The 22,215-nt window shown below is 41.6% G+C and overlaps 1 protein-coding gene across 5 annotated transcripts in view; it reads right to left on the reverse strand.

Annotated features, from left to right (window-relative positions):
• The window catches only part of TJP2 (tight junction protein 2), a 125,782-nt gene that overhangs the window by 33,084 nt on the left and 70,483 nt on the right, over positions 1–22,215 (reverse strand). For 3 of the 5 annotated variants that reach the window (XM_053205295.1, XM_053205296.1, XM_015083981.3), the window contains exons 2-4: positions 5,264–5,317; positions 2,790–2,914; positions 1,238–1,340 (exon numbers count right to left, since the gene is read on the reverse strand). In XM_053205295.1, the coding sequence (XP_053061270.1) occupies positions 1,238–1,340; positions 2,790–2,914; positions 5,264–5,308 (273 nt within the window). In that variant the 5' untranslated portion in view covers positions 5,309–5,317. Of the gene's footprint in view, positions 1–1,237; positions 1,341–2,789; positions 2,915–5,263; positions 5,318–15,252; positions 15,340–22,215 lie in introns of those variants that run through there. The other 2 variants (XM_015083983.3, XM_015083980.3) reach the window with 1 other exon arrangement.

The raw sequence follows: 22,215 nt of genomic DNA on the forward strand, positions 1-22,215 counted from the left end.
CCCACTCTCAAAATAAATAAATAAACATTTTAAAAAAGAAAAACTCAAGTGAAGATGGCAGAATATTAACACTGTAAAAGAGGGGTGCCTGGGTGGCTCAGTGTTTAAGCAGTTAAGCATCTGACTCTTGATTTCACCTCAGGTCATGATCTCACGGTTTGTGAGATCCAGCCCCCTCTCCTGGCTCTGCGCTGAGAGCAGCTCTGTGACAGGCAGAGCCCGACTGGGATTCTCCCCGTCCCTCCCCAGCTCACATCTGTGTGCACACTCTCTCTCTCTCAGAATAAACATTAAGAAAAAAAAACAAAACTGTAGAAGATACAGAAGTGTTCATTACACTAATCTTAGAACTTTTCTTTTTGCTTAAAAATTTCATAATATGAAGTTGGGAAAAAAATTAAATACAACATACCCAGTACATCTCCCTAGCACTGTCCTTAAACACACCATATTTCACTTCTGGCTTCGTGTGTCCACTTGCCTGGCTCGAGTAGGCACTCCCTGAAGCACAGCCCTGCTCCAGGCTCAGGTGGCATCTTCATAGCTGCTGCTCACCCAGCGTTTGCTGATGAATGACTGAGCAAATGAATGAATGCTACAGACCGCCAGTATCTCCTAAGAAACTGTAGTTTATTAAGATACAGCAGATCTAGGGGCGCCTGGGTGGCTCAGTCGGTTGAGTGTCTGACTTCAGCTCAGGTCATGATCTCACGGCTCGTGAGTTCGAGCCCCGCATCGGGCTCTGTGCTGACAGCTCAGAGCCTGGAGCCTGCTTCGAATTCTGTGTCTCCCTCTCTCTCTGCTCCTCCCCCGCTCATGCTCTCTCTCTCTCCTTCAAAAATAAATAAAAACACTAAAAAAAAAAAAAAATTAAAAAAAGATATAACAGATCTTGTGTGGGCCTTTACAAAAGGGTTTTTGAGCAGAAATTTATTTTCCAAATTAATACTGTTTTACAAGTGTTCTCAATCTAGGGAATTCTCTTAGGATTGTCCAGCCTGGTTCCTAAGGCAAACTCACTCAGATACCAGAGTCATTGGAAGTTAGCAGCATGAGGAAAAGGCAGGGAGAGACTACTTACATATTTACATCATCCGTAACATCACCCCAAAGCAGGGGCAACAAGAAGTAGCAGCCCCTAAATTCTGTCAAGTGTTTAAAAGTAAGTGGTAATTTTCTTCTGATCATACAAAACAAGAAGCTACGGAGACAAGCTGAAAGCAAACCCAGAGCTTACAATGGCGGCAATCTTCCCACTTTTTCTCAGCTGCTGAACAGCAAATGAATGGAGCACATCCTCCATGGGGGTGCCATTAACCATGACCACCCTGTCATTTTCTCTGCAAACAAAAAATAAAAAGAAGACGTGAAAAACTCCCATCTATTCACTGTAAATCGTTTATTTGGGAACACATAAAAGCAACAAATTGACCCAAAATGCTTACTAAAAGGCTCAGTGTCTGACGACTCCTGAGGCCGAATCGGTCAACTCAATCTGAACTCTTCCCAGGAAGGAACCCACAAGCCGCTCAGCCCACTTTTGACATTGTCTATGGGAAGCCAGTGGGGGACCAATACCAAAGGGTCCCTCCGGGAGGCACTAGGCAGTGGCAAGGTCTAGGCACAAAAGGAACTTCTGCATTAGGCCCTCCCTGCCCGCGGTGCATGGTGGGCTTCAGGAAGTCTAAAGATAGTCCCCAGAGCAGGTTTATATCCATCTGTGTTTTTACGGAGGGGAGGAGGTCAGGAGTTTGCCTGAGGTTATTAAGGAAATATTGAGGTCATTAGAACCCTCTTACTTACCTCATCCCCAAAATCACTTTTTAAATCCTACACTGCTCTCTGTATGAAAGACTACTTAGATACGAATATACAGACTTGATATGCCAATAAATCCTAAACTTTTGAGCTCTCTGGCCAAGACAGTCATATAATTAATTTTAGATTCTGACCCAAGAAACTGTCCTGAGGGAACTCAGATATGTTTCTTTTAAAAATGGCATGATCTCTTCAGAACAGAAGGCTGGCATTTGGAAAACCTGTGTTTTCATGTATTAAGTTTTCCCAGTTTCCACATCCCTCTTATAAGTCAGAGCATCATTGGGGTGCCTGGGTACGTCAGTCAGTAAAGTGGCCGACTCTTGATTTCGGCTCAGGTCACGATCTCAAAGTTGTGAGATCGAGTCCCATATTGAGCTCTACGCTAAGCGTGGAACCTGCTTAAGATTCTCTCTCTCTCTCTCTCTCTCTCTCTCTCTCTCTCTCTCTCTCTCTTTCTCTCTCCCTCCCTCCCTCCCTCCCTCCCCACCCTCCTTCCCACTCTCCCCCCCTCCTTCCCTCTCTCCCCCCCACCCCTCCCTTGCTTGTGTGTGCACTCTCTCTCTCAAAAAACAAAACAAAACAAAAAAAACACAAATCAGATCATCATTAAGCCAAAGTATCCTCATTAAATCCTTAATGAATAGAAGGTAAAATAAGTATAAAGTGTTGGTTGGTTTGCTAGGGGCCGGGAGGAGAGCATGCTGATTTTGTACTCCACATTCAGAAATGATTCCTAAGCCTAGGAATGATAGTTGTGATAGTTATTACTCTTTTCCTGTGGAAATGACTGCTCTCCTTCCTCTAAAGGTTTAGGGATTGTTAAAGCATAATATGTTATGGTCTCAATTCTTGTATATATATATGCAAGTTTGGTTTTTTTGTTTTGTTTTGTTTTGTTTTTTTAAGTGCATACCCTGTCTAGGAGCAACCAGTGGGGCGGGCAGGGGCTGGGGTGCAAGGACACTCACTGAAGCAGCCCATCAGCAGGCCCCCCGGGGAGCACATCAGAAATGACGATTGATGTTTCTCCGTTTTCAAAGTGGGGATTGTCTCTGCCTCCGGACACTGCTATTCCAAATCCTCTTTTGGAATCCTGTTCATTGGAGTTAAGAGAAAAATTAAAATAATAAAAATCCTTCTGTAAGTGGCTTTTGGGATTTATTACAAGCACTCAGTAAAATAAAGGTCAAACCAATAACCAGAGACAGCTCAAGAGCAGAGGGCTCACAGACACAAATGACAAAATAAGGCACCATCATGATTAGCTGACAAGTTTATAAAGGGAAATCCTTATCTAAAAGGAACAGTCTTGTGAAAGCTGGAAAAGACTGATAAAACAGCCTGGAGTTATCACTAGGGGCTGGCATGGGAAATAACATCTTCTGTCCAAACAGGGATATGCTGTTCAAATCAGCAATCATACCTGTTCTCATATCCTGGCCTGAGTTTCAGTCACAACTGAATCTGTGCTGAAAACCCTATTTTTAAAGTATGACTTTAACTTCCAAGTTAGGTGAATTGGTGGTTTCATTTTAATAGGGTGAAAAAAGAAGTAAATGGATTTTAAAGATAAGATATGAAGATAAGCAGTTTTAAGATGTTATGAGAGAGCAAAACATTAAACTCCTGTGTACATATAAGACAGAAAATACAGACTAATTACATTCACAATTGGTCTAGAAATGTAAAACAGTGAACCTGGATAATACATAAATAACCCTTTCATTTCAGTGTTTAAAAAAGCTACGCTCCCAAAGTTTCATGCAGATGATATGGGCATGTGACTATAACTGTAAATCAGGGTCTGATTATGTAAAAATGTACTCCAAGAATACAAGAAAGTCTTCCCCCATTTTCCTACATAGGACCCACTATGCCAACTGGTGACAATGACCAACACAAAACAGGCTAGGCGATTGTCCCATGATTACATGGCCTTGGACTGGGCAGCACCATCACCTAGTAGTTGGTTTATGCAGAGGTAGCTCCGTCCTCTATACCAGACTTAAAATGTCTCTCATCATTGCCACTTTGAGGCCCACGACTCAAGGGGTATGTGAAATGCTGGTGGAAGGGCGCAGAGAAGAGTCAGAAGACGACCAGAGTTGAGAAGTAAGACCCAAGGGGAGAAAGCACTCATCCAAAGAAACCATGTCATGTTACTTAACTCCGGAAGTTTCAGCTCCTAAGCACTGACGTGGGTGTTTTTCAACCAGGACTAATTCATTTATTCAGGAACTAACTTTTCACTAAAGTCAGGATTTGAAAAATTCACAGTTCTAAGGGTTAAAGGAAAACTCTCCCTCTGAGGAACATACAACTCCTCTAGGAACTTACAATCCAGAGCCTGGAGGGATTCAGAGCAGGACTAAGACCAGCAGAGCCCACAAAAGTCACAGAGATGCTGACCAGGGCAGCTGATGGAATAAGACCCCAGGACCACAAGTGCTTCTCAGGTCAGCCCAGCCGCACACAAATCACTTACAGACTGTTGGTGGCTGTGCTGGTTTCAAGTGGAGCTAACACCTATCATGCCCACCTCGAATCTGCTGTCAGGAGAGTAAAAGGGACTAGAACTAACACTTATGAAGCAATCATTATGTGCTGGACTCCATGTACTAGAGGCCATCTGCATTACCTCATTTAATCAAGAGGAGCAATCCCATGAAACAACCGTAAAAATTAAGCCGTAAAAATTAAGTGAAATACCTTTCTATCTGGTTTACATTGGCTTTCAGTCCCATGGGGAAGGAGGGCAGGATTTTTAAAAATCTGATTGACTCGGTGCCTCCTGATATAATAATGAGTTGGACAGGGGCACCTGGGTGACTCAGTCGGTTAATCGTCCAGCTCTTGGTTTCGGCTCAGGTCATGGTCTCGCAGCTTCGTGGGTTCCAGCTCTGTATCGGGCTCTGTACTGGCAGCGTGGAGCCTGCGTGGGATTCTCTCTCTCCCCCTCTCTCTGCCCTTCCCCCTCTCATGCTGTCTCAGTCTCTCTCAAAATAAATAAACTTAAAAAAAAAAACTCCTTTAATCATGAGTGGGATAAGAAATATAACCCATGTCTTCTGTCAAACCAATGTTTCAAAATTTAGTTTGAACTTAATACGTCATAATAAAAATGATAGAAGTTGTAGAAGCTACCTCAACATCCTTAAATAGTAGAGGTTATTTCCATTTCTTCCCTCCTTTTCTCTTTCTTCATAACCTGTTCTGTCTGGCGATAGGTGAATACACTAAATAACCTCTATAATTTTCGATTACACGGGCCTTAACCAAAAAATACAATAGCGTGCAAATCTTTGATAATGCAGTAATTACTGCCAGCTACAATGCATCATCCACCTTAAGGGGGGAAACACTGTGGCCGAAAGTGAATAGGATCCATGACCCGTGAGCTCGAGAATATGACTGTAGCACATACGAACTGTGCGGCACTCACCTTCTGTAGGGTCACAGTGTACTGTTCCCATATCAGTTCTTCCATGCCTGGGGCCTGTTTTCAAACAGCAAAACCAATTTGTTTAAGCCACAAACATTTCAATGCTAGAAATAAAGCTGTAATTCAAGATGTCTTTATATAAAGTCCAGCTTACACATCCTACACACTAAAAGGAGTTGATATTTTTTAGGAACATTATGTTACCTATCTTCAAACACTCCTTCAATCAAATGGTAGTCTTAACAAATGAAAAGTAATGAAATACATAGTAAGAGACAGACCCTAAAAAATTGAAATATTAAGTGTTGAACTTTTTTATTACCACTACTCCAAAGCAGTCATTATAAAATCCCTTAAAAAGAAATCTAGAGTTTTAAACAGATACTTACTTCTTTTTTTTTAAGTCACTCTCCCCTCCTCCTATCAAAGATGACCTCTTAGGCAAATCTTATGTCTAAAGGAATCCCTGGCGTGTCAGAGAGTGCCTTTTCTCCATGGGTACTGCTGAGTGTAAAAGATGAAAATGCCTGCATAAATAGATGGGGGCTTCCTTTCTGACAGTATTCCAAAATAAATGTCCAGAAAAGCCTGAAAATAGTCGTTATCAGTTTAAAAATACTAATAATAAATCCATTAAATGCAGGCTGCCTTTGAGGAGAAATCCTTAAAGGCTAGAAATGCCAAGAAAGCTCAAAGCCAGAGAGATAAACCAGTATCGAAGCGGGCATTCCAACAGAAGGCTGGGAAGAGAGATAAGCTGTAGGACCCAAACAGGGGGGAAATTAGATGGAAGTGGATGTAGTAGGGGAAAAACTCCATCGGGCAGATGGGAATGGCAGGGGCATGTTCCTTGGCTCTGAGTAGAGCGGAAATAACTAAAACTATCTCCCTGGAGAATTCCTACCAACAGACCTGTACTCACACAGGTTTGAGACTAAAATTCTTATTACAGATAGTACCACATCTCCTCAAAACCTGCTAAAAGTGGTTAGGCAAGGGAGCACCACCCTGGGACACAGAGGCAAATGCAAATTCTCTCCAAGGAACATACTAAACACAGGTTTCAGAGAATCCCCCAGATGAGTATCTGAGGAACAGAAGTTGACAATTTGAACGCACACACACAAAGCGGGTCACCATGAGTGAGAGTTAAAACAGGAAACTGCAGGACCAAAGACTATAAATGCTGGGCATATCAATCACAGACTCAAAGAAGTGGATATAACATGTATGTTTATCATAAGAAATTAAAAGGGGAAATTGGAAATGTAATGAAAGGACAAGGAAACATCAAAAATGACCAAGGAAATCTGAAAAAAGGCAAACAAAAATTTTAGAAATAAAAATATATAATTGAGAAAAACAGTGGAGTGAGCCACATACTGTACACACCTGAAAAGAGTAATTAATTGGAAGACAGATGTGAAGAAATTATCCAGAACACAGTAATAAGCATTTAAAAAGTGAGACATCCTGAAAGAAAAGTTAAGACCAAGGAAGTCTTATTTACAATGTATCTGGTTAGATTTCCTGAACAAGATGCTGAAAGGGTACAGGAGAGATGCATTACTCAAAGAGATAATGACTCTTCCAGAATTAAAGATTTTTCAGGTTCAGGAAGCCCAATACATCAAAAGCAGAGTAAATGGTGGGGGGGGGGGGGGGGGAGTGGTAGAGATGGGGAAAAAACACTTTTAAATACATGGTAATTTCAAGGCAGAAAAAAATACATAAAGACTTGAGAACAGTCTAGACCTGAGAGATTACCTACAAAAGAACAATCCGAGTAACAGCTGACTTCTAAACAGCAATGATGGAAGCCCAAAATTAACAGAATATTTTTAACACAATACATGTTGATTTAGAGGGTATAAAAGACATTTTTTGAAAACATAAAAACTGGGACAAATTAGTACCCTAGACCAGCAATAAAACAATTTCCAAAGGATATTTGAGAAAGAAGGAAAATAATCCCAGAAGGAAGACCCAAAACACAAGAAGGAACATGAGTAAACCTGAGCACGTATTGGCTGTATGCAACTACAATAATAATGTATAACCTGTTAGACTTAATACAAATAAGACAGAGCCAAAGTATAAACAACACACATGTAAATGCAGAAGACTTGAACATAATTAGATTACTCTAAATGTTTTATTCAGGAGCAGAGTTAAACTGCTGATTAATTTTAAACTTCACTGAGTCAAATCTACATGTTAAATTTTCTGGGGTAACCACGATAGGAATACTGACAGTACATAACTTCCAACATAGCAGAGGTAAAAATAAAACAAACAACAAAACAAGTCAATCCAAAACAAGGCAAAGGAGGCAAAAGGGGAAACTTAGAAGAAAAAAAAAAAAACAGCACAAATGCAAAATGCAAACTAGAATATAGAAAGAATATAGAAGAGTATAGAATCACACAAGAAGGTCCAGGGAGGCCTGGGTGGCTCAGTCGCTTAAGCGTCCAACTCTTGGTTTCAGCTTAGGTCGTGATCTCACAGTTCATAAATTGAAGCCCCGCATCGGGCTCTGAGCTGACAGCATGGAGCCTGCTTTGGATTCTCTCTCTCTCTGCCCTTCCCCTGCTTGCTTTCTCTCTCAAAATAAATAAAGTTTAAAAAAATTTTTAAAAAACAAGAAGGTCCATCAAGCTCTATGTCTTTTAATAACAGACTATCTAAAACCTAAGGACACAAAGAAATACGTAAATAAAAGGCCTTACTGTATTTATATACAAACTAAAATAATTTTAAGAAAACTAGTTGTTTTACATTAAAATTTTTTCAAATCAAATTTGCCATTCCTGCACTGATACTAATATGAGAGAGAGTAAAGAACTGAAAAATGTCTAGATGTGCTTCCTTTTTCCCCAGTTAACAAACTCTCTTGACTGGGGAGAAAAACACAGCTTAACATAAAAGGCAAGTCTATCAACCGATCTACTGGAGCAGATCATCTGTTCCCTTTGGCAGAGGGGCTTAGGAAAAGGCAATTTTGTTTGTACAGAAGGTAAACCAGCCTACTCTTGAGTAGCTCTAACTGATTAGTCAAATTGAGAGGAAGTCCTAATCCCTTAGCTCACCCTCCCACTATGTACTCACTTTTAAAAGGACATTTCCATGGCTAATACCATCTGGCTCCAAGAGATCAGAGTTATTAGATTAAAAACTAGAATAAAAAAACCACCTCTAGAGTTAAAAAGAAAATACAAACGGTCCTGGAACAGGCAAGAACTAGGATGCATGCTACCAGCACACCTACGACCAGGTGCTATGGTGGCAGGACAGGGGTCTGGGGAGGGACGGGTATCAGCATCCAAAATGGGGTTATGTTTAGGTTAAATGAAGGCACAACACACTGAAACAGGTATACATTCAAAAAGACCATACGTCTTTTTGACAAAGACTTTTGACATGGTGACAAAAGTTTGTTCACCATCACCACTGTTTTTTCTTTTTAATTAAAATATTTTATTTACTTTTGAGAGAGAGAGACAGAGTATGAGTAGGGGAGGGACAGAAAGAGGGAGACAGAATCTGAAGCAGGCTCTAGGCTCCGAGCTGTCAGCATAGAGCCTGATGTGGGGCTTGAACTCACGAGCAGTGAGATCATGACCTGAGCCAAAGTGGGACACTTAACCAACTGAGCCACCCAGGCGCCCCGACCACTGTTTATCAATTGAAAGAAAATGGAAGTGGATTTTCAGGTAAGATTTTTATATCTCACTCACTCCATTTCGTCCCTTTTCTCCTAGAACAGCAGTGGGTGCACAGAGTAGGCACTCAAAAAGGTATTCTTTTCAATGAACCAAGAAGTGGGTACACTGTCTATTTATCACTTGTTAATGTGGTTAAAGCACTGATTTCTACTACTTAAAAGTTTTCTTAAAGGAAATTTTCTGTTACAGTCAGTGGCCCTCTGCCTCTTTGACAGCACCCTTGAGGTGGTCAGGTTGGGAACTTGAGTGCTGATAAGGTCTAGTGTGCTAGGTGGGCTTTATCACCACCATTCCTCTCTGGAATGTTGCAGTCTGTGTTTAAAACAGCATTTACAACGTGTGCCAGTATAATGCAAGTTTTCCAAGATTTTAATAAAGTTTTCTATTTTAAAAAAGTTTTCTTAAAAGGAAATAGTAAGCAGAAACCTGGTTGATTAGAATTATCTCGATCCTCTCTTTCCATTTCCACAGAACACCTCCTAACGCCCTGATACCTTCAGGTTTCAATGTGGCCTTAACCAATCACCTACCAACTAGAAATGACTTTACTAGCATGCATGCTCCCCAAGTTCATCTTCTTACACTTGACTCTACCTCAAAGCTGGCAAATTTCAACAGGGTGAATTAACCTGGAAGTTGTGGTAAAATAAATACAGATGCCAATTCCTCTTTCAATATAGCTATATCCCTACACATTAGGAGAAAACATCACTGTTGGTGGGATTGCAAACTGGTGTAGCTGCTCTGGAGAACAGTATGGAGGTTCCTCAAGAAACTAAAAATAGAACTACCCTACAATCCAGCAGTTGCACTATTAGGTATTTACCCAAAGGATATAAAAATACAGATTTGAAGGGGGTACATGCACCCCAAACTTTATAGCACCCATTATCAACAATAGCCAAACTATGGAGAGAGCCCAAATGTCCATCAGCTGATGAATGGATAGAGATGTGGGGTGTGTGTGTGTGTGTGTGTGTGTGTGTGTGTGTGTGTGTGTGGTGGAATATTACTCAGCCTTCAAAAAGAATGAAATCTTGCCACTTGCAAGGATACGGATGGAGCTAGAATGTATTATGCTAAGTGAAGTAAGTCAATCAGAGAAAGACAAATACTATATGATTTCACTCAAATGTAGAATTTAAGAAACAAAACAGATGAACATATGGGAAGGGGGTGGGGAGAAGAAGAGAAGGAAACAAACCACAGGAAGACTCTTAATGATAGAGAACACCTATGGGTTGATGGAGGGAGGTGGGTGGGAGAGAGGCTAGATGATGGGGACTAAGGAGGGCATTTGTTGGGATGAGCACTGGGTGTTGTATGCAAGTGATGAATCACTGAATTCTTCTGAAGCCAATAGTGCACTGTATGTTAACCAACTAAAATTTAAATGAAAAAAAAAAGAAACATCACACAAGACCTTCTCCAGAATACTCTTCTAAAAATCATCAGGATTGCAACTATGTGGATGGAACTAGAGGGCATTATGCTAAGCGAAATTAGAGAAAGACAAATATCATATGACTTCATTCATAGGAGGACTTTAAGGTACAAAACAGATGAACGTTAAGGGAAGGGAAGCAAAAATGATGTAAAAACAGGGAGAGGGACAAAACATAAGAGACTCTTAAATATGGAGAACAAAGCGTTACTGGAGGGGTTGTGGGAGGGGGGATGGGCTAAATGGGTAAGGGACATTAAGGAATCTACTCCTGAAATCATTGTTGCACCATGTGCTAACTGACCTGGGTAAATTATGAAAAATAAATAAATTATAGAAAGTAAAAAAAATTTTAAATAAAAACCATCAGGAAATAACTAACCAATACCATAACAATCACCCCTAGGAATGGGCATTGTTCTGGGGTGGGAGGGAGCACAAATGTCCAAAAATGGAGTGATATTTGGGTTAAATGAATCAACACAATGAAATGCACAGGCACTGAAAATAATTACTTAACTGCCATCAATTTTTTAAAAGTTTCTTTATCATGATTACTACATTTTCAATTAAAGAGAAGAACAACTAAATGGCTTTATATTTTCAGGTCCATCCGCTCTTGGAGGGAAGGGTGGGAATATAAATTGGTATAAACCTTTCAGGGGGAAGGAGTGCCTGGGTGGCTCAGTCGGTTGAGCGTCCAACTTCAGCTCAGGTCATGATCTCATGGCTTGTGAGTTCAAGTCCCGCATCGGGCTCTGGGCTGACAGCTGGGAGCCTGGAGTCTGCTTCCAATTCTGTGTGTGTCTCTCTCTCTGCCCCTCCCCCGCTCAAGCTTGCTCGCGCGCTCTCTCTCTCTCTCTCTCTCTCTCTCTCTCTCTCAAAAATAAATAAACGTTATGGGGTGCCTGGGTGGCTCAGTCGTTTAAGCGTCCGGCTTTGGCTCAGGTCATGATCTCATGGTTTGTGAGTTCGAGTCCTGCGTAGGGCTCTGTGCTGACAGCCTGGAGCTCGGAGCCTGGAGCCTGCTTCAGATTCTGTGTCTCCCTCTCTCTTTACCCCTCCCCCTGCTCACACTCTGTGTCTGTCTCTCAACAATAAACAAACGTTAAAAAAATTTTAATAAACAAACATTAAAAAAATTAAAAATAAAAAACCTTTCAGGGGGCATATTACAATAAGTATCAACATGTAAAATCTGATTACCCCTTGATCATTCAGTTCCACTTCTAGCAATTTATTTTACAGGATTATCTGCACAAGTACACTAAGGTAAACATATAAGTTTTTTTATAGCTGAGTGTAATTTTTAATAGGTAATTAAAATGTCCAACAATAGGAGATTGGTTACATATATAGATCATATTCAAATGTCTATAGGGAGAAATCCATATACAAAACATCATTGTTTCCATTCTTATTGTCATAAATATATGTATTTATATAACCATACATGGAAGAGATGGGAAGAATAAATACCAAAAAATGTTAAAATTTCCCCAGGAGCTGTGGTATGGAAGAGAATATTTTTATATGAGTACATTACTTTTAGAATACATTTTTTATTTTAAAAATAAAAAAAACAAGTTCTCTTTTAAAAGTTTTGGATTTAGGGGCGCCTGGGTGGCTCAGTCAGTTAAGCGGCCAACTTCAGCTCAGGTCACGATCTCACCGCTCCTGGGCTCAAGCCCTGTTCAGGCTCTTTGCTGACAGTTCAGAGCCTGGAGCCTGCTTCCAATTCTGTGTCTTCTTCTCTCTCTACCCCCTTCCAGCTCATGCTCTGCCTCTTTCTCTCAGAAATAAATAAATGTTAAAAAAAAAAAAAAAAACTAAAATTGAATAAAAAATAAAGGTTTTGGATTTAAAAATTTTTATCATTTAGCCAAATAAGTGAGTTGCCACAAAACTTTATTTTTAAAATATTGCCCAAGGTAGAATGAACCTGGCTTTTGAAATTCACTATTCCATAATGAGATTATACTATCTAATCTACCCCTGTGCTGCCCACAGGGGTAATTTAAATTAGATTTATCAGAAAGAGAATTAAACCCCTATTCCTACCACTGCCACCCCAACAGGACTGAATTAAATTGTTAAAACTTATTTTAAACGTTTATTTTTGAGAGAGAGAGAGAGACAGAGACAAAGTGCAAGCAGGGGAAGGGCAGAGAGAGAGGAGACACTGAATCCGAAGCAGGCTCCAGGCTCTGAGCTGTCAGCACAGAGCCCGACGTGGGCCTCAAGCCCACTGACCATGAAATCATGACCTGAGCTGAAGTCGAATGCTTAACCGGCTGAGCCACCCAGGCGCCCCAGGACTGACTGAAATTTTTAATCAATCAGACCTTGCCACGTGCCCAAAGATCTCACCAACTTGTATGAACTGATCAGATTGTAAGTGGCTTCTTTACCTAGGATTGGTAATGCGTTGGGACATAAACTATTAACTATTTAAACATAGTATTTAAAAGAACATATGTTCTGTTACACCAAGTGATGAATTTAAAATCTTATTTTTTAAAGACGAGGAACCTGAAGTAAAAATACATTTTAATAGTTCTTTTGAAAGCTATTAAAATATACCATAACTGTGTATTTAGTCCACAGAACTAGGACTTTTTATGAAGGTCTCAGAAAAGCCCCTTCATTCATTCACTCCCTCATTTATTCATTCGTTCAAAGATATTTATCAAGTACCCACTATGTGCCAAGCCTGTGATTTGTGGCACTCGGGATACACTGGTGAATAAAAACCACCAGAGCCCGTGGAGTGTTTACAACAGGTGTGCCCAAAAAGAAAATCACTGAGTGTCTTCCCGCCTCATCTCTATAAACACCTTTTGGGAAACAGAGAGCACCCCTCACAGTCACACAGTCCTCAGAGTATCCTCTCCTGGTACATCCCCCAGGGGACAGGCTGCCAGCTTACAGCAGCTTAGTTGAGGGCTTCAGCTCATTCATTTCAAACTGGGCCACACGGCTCGGGCCCCACCCAACCTGTGCCGGGCTGTGTACAGATCCCAGAATTGCTGTCAGTATTCAGCCGTTGCTTAGCCTTGAGGAGCTTTACCTACCTGGATCAGAGCCAAAGATACACGTATTCCATGATGCAGTGATTTCTCTCCTGGGCAGAGGCCCAAGAGAAATGTATGAATATGTGACAAGGACACACACAAAGAGTATTCACAGCAACATTCTCAAAAGCCAAAAGCTGGAAACAACCCAAATTAATATCAAGAGCAGAATGGACAAGTAAATCATAATATATTATTAAAATGCGATATTCTACAGTAGTGAAAACAAACTAGAGCCACACAGATGCAACTCAAATAAAACACTGAGTGAAAAACATCTAGAAGAATGTGCAGAGCCTGATATCACTTTGATATAGTTCAGAAAGCAGTGTTTCACAACAACGTGAATATATTCAATACTATGGCACTATGCACTTAAGAATGGTTAAGATGCTCAGTTTTATGTTCTGCGGGTTTTTTTTTTTTTTTAACCACAATAAAGAAAAAGCAAGCAAAACTAATTTTTTCCTCAGGGATGCATATGCATGTGTGTGGTAAAACTATGAAGAAAAAAAAAAAAGAAAAGCAAGGGAATGAAAACCACAAACTACAGGATGAAATGAGCCAGGGATGAGGCACAGTGAGAAAGCACTTTCTGTCCATCTCCATGAGGCTCCATGGATGTGCATGATGGGCTCCTGGCTTTGTGTTTTACTACCAAGCTTTATGATTTAGATCTGTAATTCCTGCACCTGCACCACATGCTTCACAAGTTCAGAAACGGGGGCAGGAACGCCTGGGTGGCTCAGTTGGTTAAGCATCCAACTTCGGCTCAGGTCATGATCTCACAGTTTATGAGTTCAAGCCCCACATCAGGCTCTCTGCTGTCAGGACAGAGCCCGCTTCTGTCTTCCTCTATCTCTGCCCCTCCCCTGCTCGTGCCAATCTCCCTCAAAAATAAATAAACATTTAAAAAAATAAAATAAAAAATAGGGTAGGTGCATATGAGTGAACATCAAGGTGTACCCAATTCCTGGACAGGGACCTTATACCAAATATTTTTTAAGCCCAGACTTTGCAGAGTGAAAGAGCAGAAGAAAATGTGATCACTTCCACTGGAGGCGGGAAAGACAGGGTGGTGGCAATAATTTGAGAGGTGTATGGAAGGAAGGTGAGGGAGAGATCAGCTAGCTCTGGGGGAGCAGTGGGGTACAGGGCTCCCATGTCTATCTACCCCAAGTCAACACCCCAGATTATTCAAACTTAGCCCATAATTATGGGAGCTGTCTGATAAAAACCCCAAGCCATAAAAGTAAACATTCATACATGCTACAGTAGTACTTGCCATTCAAAACTCTGAGAGGAAGAAAAGAACATGTCAAAAACTGTTTCCTGTAACTGAAGAACCTAGATATAAGAATAAAGATTTCTGCAGAATAAGGAAGCAAAAAGTTTCACCCCAAAATAAATCCCCAAACACAAACATCTTCTACGAGGAGTATATTAAGTCATTCCCAGGAAGCTACAACGTACTTGCAGACTCCCAAAACATGCAAGACAGCAGTATTTGACTCATAAATCCCATAAGAGGCTATCAGTTTCACATGTCTGCTAAAAATAAGGCAAGTATTTCTAAAACCCACCATTGACTACAAGCTGCATGTCACAGTTTGTTACTGAAAGCTGCCAGAAGGGCAAATAAATCCGAAGAGAAAGCAGTCACTGTGCGAAAGCTTTTGCTCCCCAACCACTTCCCGCAAAGAAAGGCTGGGAAAGAAAAGAGGGAGAGCTTGCAGAGGGACTCACGTGGCCTTTCAGTCTCCCAAACTTTTTAACAGCCTGGCTCCACATCCTCTGGAGGACCTGAGCAGTCTTCATGGCCTCTGGAGATTAATCGGCCAGGCCACTGCCTACACCCCAGGCTGCTCACCCATTGCCACCACTCCACGTGGTTACGTAAGGCGGATACAATAGTGGCCCACATTCCCAGCAAATCCTGTTGTCATCTCGCACAGTGACACATCCATACAGCAGGGACGCCGGAACGCTTTGAAAAGCACCACTTGTGAGGAAAAATAGAACGCAGTCTGGATTTACACCACTTGAAGGGCTTTCTTTCCCTCCTTTCTCCCACGCAAGGGAACCAGAGAATCAGAGCAAATATTCTTGTTAGACATACAGAGTAACTATCGAAGTAGAAATTATTAAGCAAGTAGGACATTTTGGAGCAGTACTCTGGAAATGAACATTTAGAGAAGGGTTTATTTATACAGACCCTCCCACACACACATACACAAAAGGTCTAAGCTGGCTAGAAATGAACTGGTAATGTTTCAGGTGAATGGAACTGCTAATGTTACATAGAAATTAAAGGCTTGAAGATAAGATGTTTCACATCCTTGGAGGCGAGAGGAAGCAGGGAGCCAACTGGGGGACAGAGTGTTCACTCAGTAGAGTTTTCTCTTCTCCCGAATCTTTCTGTAAGTTTAGCAGATAAAAGAATAACAAAGAGCCGTATTATTTGTTTCCTTCTTTGTTTTTACCAATGGTGGGAGAGAGTGGAAAAGTACATTTTAGGTTTTTCAACATCTAGCAGAGACTTTATGGGATGCCTGGGGTTTCAAAGTTGGGTTTGGGATTTCAAAAGCACGGTCTTGGGGTTCCAGTCATTCTTGGTACTCTAATGTATGTTACACCAAGGGACCAGACCAAGCTGTTTATAAGTGTGAAGAGTACACTATCTGAACTGTCTGGGGTTAAGGTGTGTGACGAATCTGGACCACGAGATGGAGACCATACAGGAAGCAACTTGAAGCACAGGCAAGAATGTGCACTATAAAGGCAGACGATCTGGAGTGGTCTTTGTTCCATCACTTAGCTGTGGGATCTTCGATAATCTGTCTCCACCTTTAGAAAATGGGGAAGGATGCCTGTGTGGCTCAGTTGTTTCAGCAGCCAACTCTTGATTTCAGCTTGGTCGAGATTTCACAGACATGGGATCCAGCCTTGTGTCAGGCTATCTATGGTAGGCATGGAGCCTGCTTGGGATTGTCTCTCTCCCTCTCTCTCTCTGCCCCTTCCCCCTGCATGCGCTCTCTTTCTCTCATAAGTAAATAGTAAGTAAGTAAGTAAGTAAGTAAATAAATAAATAAATAAATAAATAAATGGGATAATACCTCAGAGGGCCACTGTCAGCCTGAAATGAGGCAACCTCTACAAAGGGCATGTGCTAAAGAGGCATGACAATGTTCAGGTCATTCCCTTGGACTCTACAAGAATAAGTTCTTCATAAGCATTAGAACAGCATAATAGGAGGGATGCCAGGGTGGCTCCGTCGGTTAAGCGTCCAACTCTTGATTTTGGATCCGGTCATGATCTCATGGTTCATGAGTTCGAGCCTCGCATTGGGCTCTGCTCTGATGGCACATGGAAGCTGCTTGGGATTCTGTCTGTCCCTCTCTCTCTGCTTCTCTGTCTCAAAATAAATAAATAAACTTAAACAACAACAACAGCAAAACAGGGTAGGAAATGAATAAAAGTTTGCTTCAAATCTTACACCAAGAAGGGCAGGAAGTACAATGCTCAGTACTCAGTTGGGCTGCGCGGGTGAAGGCAGGCTCACCGCACAGCGGCCAGGCTCGCCCCAGGGCTCACTGGGTCCTAGGAGCAGAGAAGCACAAGAACCTAGGCAGGGAGGGGAGACACAAAGCAGCTCCCTCCTGGACTCTGACCATTCTTTAGAAAATACTTGAGCTTCCCTGATAAGGAAATAAATACTTCTTTCCTTAATTTATGCATACTGCCCAGAAGTCACAGGCATTGTACCACTTAAGAATTCCAGATTGTTCTACAGTGATTTCCAGAAGTCACAGTTTCTGCCCTAGTTCTTTTCATTGTATTTTTAAAAATATGTAACAAAATTACCATCTTAATCATTTCTAACTGTACAGTTCAGTGGTGTTAAATATTTCACAGTGTTGTACATCCAGTCTCCAAGACTCATCTTGCAAAACTGAAATCAACACCATTAAACCACCTTCCACTGCCCCCTCCTCCCAGCCCCTGGTAACTACCATTCTACTTTCTGTTTCTGAATTTGATTACTCTAGGTATGGCATCTAAGTGAAGTCTTACAGCATTTGTCTTTTTGTTTGGGACGTACTTCACTAACCTAATGTTCTCTGTTCATTCTTGTAGCGTGCATCAGAATTTCCTTCCTTTTTAAGACCGAATGATATTCCACTGTATGTGTATACCACATTCTGTTTATCCGGTCATCCACTGATGAATAAACACTTGGGTTACTCTCACCTCTTGGCTATGCTGAACAGTGCTGCTGTGGAACATGGATATGCAAATACACTATCACTAATTCTTTACGCATTCACTCAGCATATGTTTACAAAGTGTAACCTGCTGGATGGACTCTGAGGATCCAATGAAGGTTAAAACAGATATGGCACCAGGGGTACCTGCCTGGCTCAGTCGGAAGAACATGCAACTCTTGATCTGGGGTCATGAGTTCAAGCTCCGCACTGGGCATACAGGTTACTGAATGAATGAATGAATGAATGAATAACACTGATATGGCATTGCCCTCAGGAAGCTTAGCAAGAGCCAACACCTAATCTCATGGGGGGCAGAGGGGAGAGGTGTGTTTCCCATGAGCAAATCACACTGAGATGAAGTGTGAAGAATGAATGGGATTGGGGCTGGGGTAGGGTTGTGCATGATGAAAAGAACAGCACAGAGCAAAGGTCTTGAAAAGGAAGGGGTGGGGAGTCCACAGGGAATGGCTACCAGAACCACTGCAGGCTTCCCCTAACAACTGTTCTACCAGAGACATCGAAAGGACATTTTGTGGGGGGAAGTAGCCTCCATGAGAAGATCTCAAGTTTAGGAATTTACCTTCCCAAAGATTCCTAAGCTCTGTATTCATAGATTTGAGAAAACTTTACTGAGCAGCAACCTGGGGACTGAAAGAAAAATTACCCTGAGTCACTACCCAAGGTGGCCATAGTTGGTAGGAAGTAGACACGTAAGCAGGAACAACTCTGCTCCTGCCACAGCAGATGAAGATAAAGGCTCAGTGTCGGTGCTGGGGGGATACAAGCCGAGTCCTTCCCTCACAGGAAGGATTTTAATGAAAAAAAGAAACAATAATAAACAAGTAAACATATATTATAATATCAGACGGCAGTAAGTGCCATGGGCTGTGACACCGGAAAGAACTAATCTTAAGAAAATCTGAACCACTCTCCAAGGAGAGGGGACAGTAAGCACAAATGCCCTGAGGTGAGACAGAAGCTCATTATGTTCAAGGAAGAAAAAAGGCCATGTGGGGCGGGAGCATGGTGAGCGATGAGGTAATGGCAATTACAAAGAGCATACCCCTCTCTTCCCCCACGAAATAGGGTCTTATGTTAGCGATCAAGAAGGATTTATAAAAATTCCAATCACCAGGCACAATTTCAGGACACCTAACAAATAAGCAGGAACCATTTCTGGCCAGCAAAGGCAGAAAATGAGCTCCACTCTCCTCCTAAAATGTGTACTTTTTAACATCATAAACCAAGTCCTTGGCCCTGGGACACTTGCCTGTAGTCTCTTCAAAGTGAACCCTTCCTTATAGTAGTAAACCAGTCAGCAGTGAGTTAATAAACAAGTCTTTATGTGAATTTTGGTTTACCAATAAAAACCATTCATAGTTTATCCCACAAGTATTTCATTTTCCAGTGTGGTAACAAGGCTGTCACCGGCTCCTCACCCTCCCTTCACAGCCGTGCAAGGGGAGTGCTCACGGGCAGCAACTAAACTGTGGGCACGGTGTACTCACGCCGCACTTTACAGTGTGCACAGTTAAGAAAGTGATACACACGAGGTACAAGAGGGATTTCTGACAGGTCATCAGAAATAATAGGATTACACCTCAGGCCCAATGCTGAAAGGTACTAGAGTTACTGAAGTTTTTTGAACCCCATCCGGAACCTTCAGTCTACGTTAAAGAATTGGGAGACAATGACAGTATGTCTCAGGGAGGATGCAACGGTTGTTTGGAAAGCAGTTGTGCTAAAATGCAAAAAGCAATGAACCTAGACTCTAAAAGGCACTTCCAGCCAAGACTCTGACCTTCCAACCCACCCATGACCTTGGGCACACACTCAATTCCATTGCCCCTTGGTACAAACAAGTATATCACTATCTGTTTCATACAGGGAAATGAAGAAAACGCCCATGGAAAGGACTGTAAAATCCAGACCAGTAAGCTTTCGAGTGGGAGGTTTATTTATTCATAAATACCCCTGAAAATGGCAGCCATATGATGTTGAAGTGAGAGCGCGGTGGGCCATCACACACACTTGGGTCCAAGCTAGCTCCCTATACATTCTACAAGTTCTGTGACCTTGAGCAGTTTACTTGGTGAGGCTCAGCTGCCTCATCTGTAAAACAGGGCTCACTACATCTACCCTATTTGAAATGTTGTGAGGACTGAATGAAGCGGTATTTGTAAAAGCCTTGCTAATTCGTCACAGAATGAGCACTCCCAATAAAGGTACCCACCAAAGGCACTGCAGCAACAATATAACGAGATCATTCCCAAGTAAGAATTGCCTGTTTTGTCTTCCGGAAGAGCACAGTAGTTAACATATTGTGGATTCCAAGAGAATTCAAAGTGTATGTCCACACAGAAATGTGTACACAGATGTTCATAGCAGCATTATTAATAACGGCAAAAAACTGGACACAATCCAAATGACCATCAACTGATAAATGGGTAAACAAAACGTGAGATATCCCCACAATGGACTATTATTGGGCCATAATAAGGAATGAAACACCAATACATGCCACAACATGGGTGAACCTTGGAAACATTTTAAGAGGGACGCCTGGTGGCTCAGTCGGTTAAGCATCCGACTTCAGCTCAGGTCATGATCTCACAGTTTGTGAGTTCCAGCACTGCATCAGGTGCTGTGCTGACAGCTCAGAGCCTGGAATCTGCTTCAGATTCTGTCTCCCTCTCTCTGCCCCTCCCCCCGCTTGTGCTCTGTCTCTCTGTGTCTTTCAAAAATAAATAAAAGTTAAAAAAAAAATTTTAAACATTTTAAGAAGCCAGATAGATGTAAAAAGGACAAATACTGTATATGATTCCATTTATGTAAAATGTCCAGAAGAGGCAAATCTAGAGACCAAAGTAGACCAGTGGTTGCCCAGGAATAAGAGTTCAGGGAGAAATGGGAGTGATTTAACTAATGGATATGTGAATTATTTTTTGTGCTGATAAAGATGTTCTAAAATTGACAAGGTGATGGTTGCACAACTCTGTGAGTATATTAAGAACCACTGAATTGTATACTTTTATTGTATGGCATGTAAATTGTATCTCAAAAAAGCTTGTTTCTTTTTGTTTTTAAGAAGGATGCATCAAGCATTCCATAATCAGAAAGTGGGGTTTCCAATTTCTGCTTCACCAGTTAGGCAAATTACCTAACTTCTCCTTGCCTCAGTTTCCCCCATCTGTAAAGCAAGAGAAGTAACAACACCCACCTCTCTAGGGTTGTTGAGAGAATTTAATCAGACAGTGCATGTAGAGAACTCAGGGTGGTTCCTGACACAGAGAAAATGCTCCATCATTTTTAGCTATTATCAATATCATAACTGTTAGACTCATCTACAGAAAAGACTTAAGTCAGAGAAGTAAAGTAACTTGCTCAAGTTCATACAAGTAAAAGGTGGCAGAGGACACATTCTAACCCAGGTCAGTGTGGCTACAAAGCCTGTATCCTTTCCATGAAGAACGCTGCCTTCTTCCCCTGTACACTGATGGAGCCTTTCAGAAACTACCTGTGACCAGTCAGTTCCCTGGCCTTCAAACCAAAAAAAAAAAAAAAAAAAGCATGGTATTATTGCTTGGGCACTAGATGGATCCAATCCCTCTGAGAAGCTTGACGATCATTTCCAAGTAGTTGGCCTGGGTTCAGTCAACCTGGCTCTGCAACTCTTCTGCAGTGACTTCGGAAGGAGTGGGCGCAGGAAGGGAACCGGGTCAGACATTATTCCTGGCTCTTGCAGTAGCCAGCTAAGTTTTAAGTTCCCTGTGACTGTACCTCTGTGAACACATGTGGAAACAGGGGCACCCAAAACATATCATCACTGACTGAACATCACAAAGTGCCAGACAATATGTGCTAAGTGTTTAATGGCTGTTAACCATTAACCCTTCTAAAAACCCAGTTCCTCCCTTTTTTACATATGAAAATATAAGGTCTGATGAGCCCTGAAACAAAGAATTGATAAGCCAGACTTCATTAAAATGACAAATCTCTGGGGGCGCCTGGGTGGCTCAAGTAAATAAGCATTTGACTTTGGCTCATGTCATGATCTTGTAGTCCAAGAGTTCAAGCCCCACATCGGGCTCTGTGCTGACGGCTCAGAGCCTAGAGCCTGCTTTGGATTCTGTGTCTCCCTCTCTCTCTCTCTCTCTCCAAAATAAACATTAAAAACTTTTTTTTTTTAATTACAAACTTCTGCTCTGTGAATGATAATGTCAAGAGAATGAACAGACTAACTGAAGACCAGGAGAAAATACTTGTAAAGATGTCTGATAAAGAACAATCATCCAAAATATACACAAAAACTCTGAAAACTCAACAAGAAAACTACCTGACTAAAAAACAGGCCAAACACCTTCACCGACACCCCACCAAAGAAGATCTGCAGATGGCAAATAAGCATATGAAAAGATGTGTAATACCGTATGTCATCAGG

The sequence above is a fragment of the Acinonyx jubatus genome, chromosome D4, assembly GCF_027475565.1.
Source record: "Acinonyx jubatus isolate Ajub_Pintada_27869175 chromosome D4, VMU_Ajub_asm_v1.0, whole genome shotgun sequence".
NCBI classification, from domain to species: Eukaryota; Metazoa; Chordata; class Mammalia; order Carnivora; family Felidae; genus Acinonyx; species Acinonyx jubatus.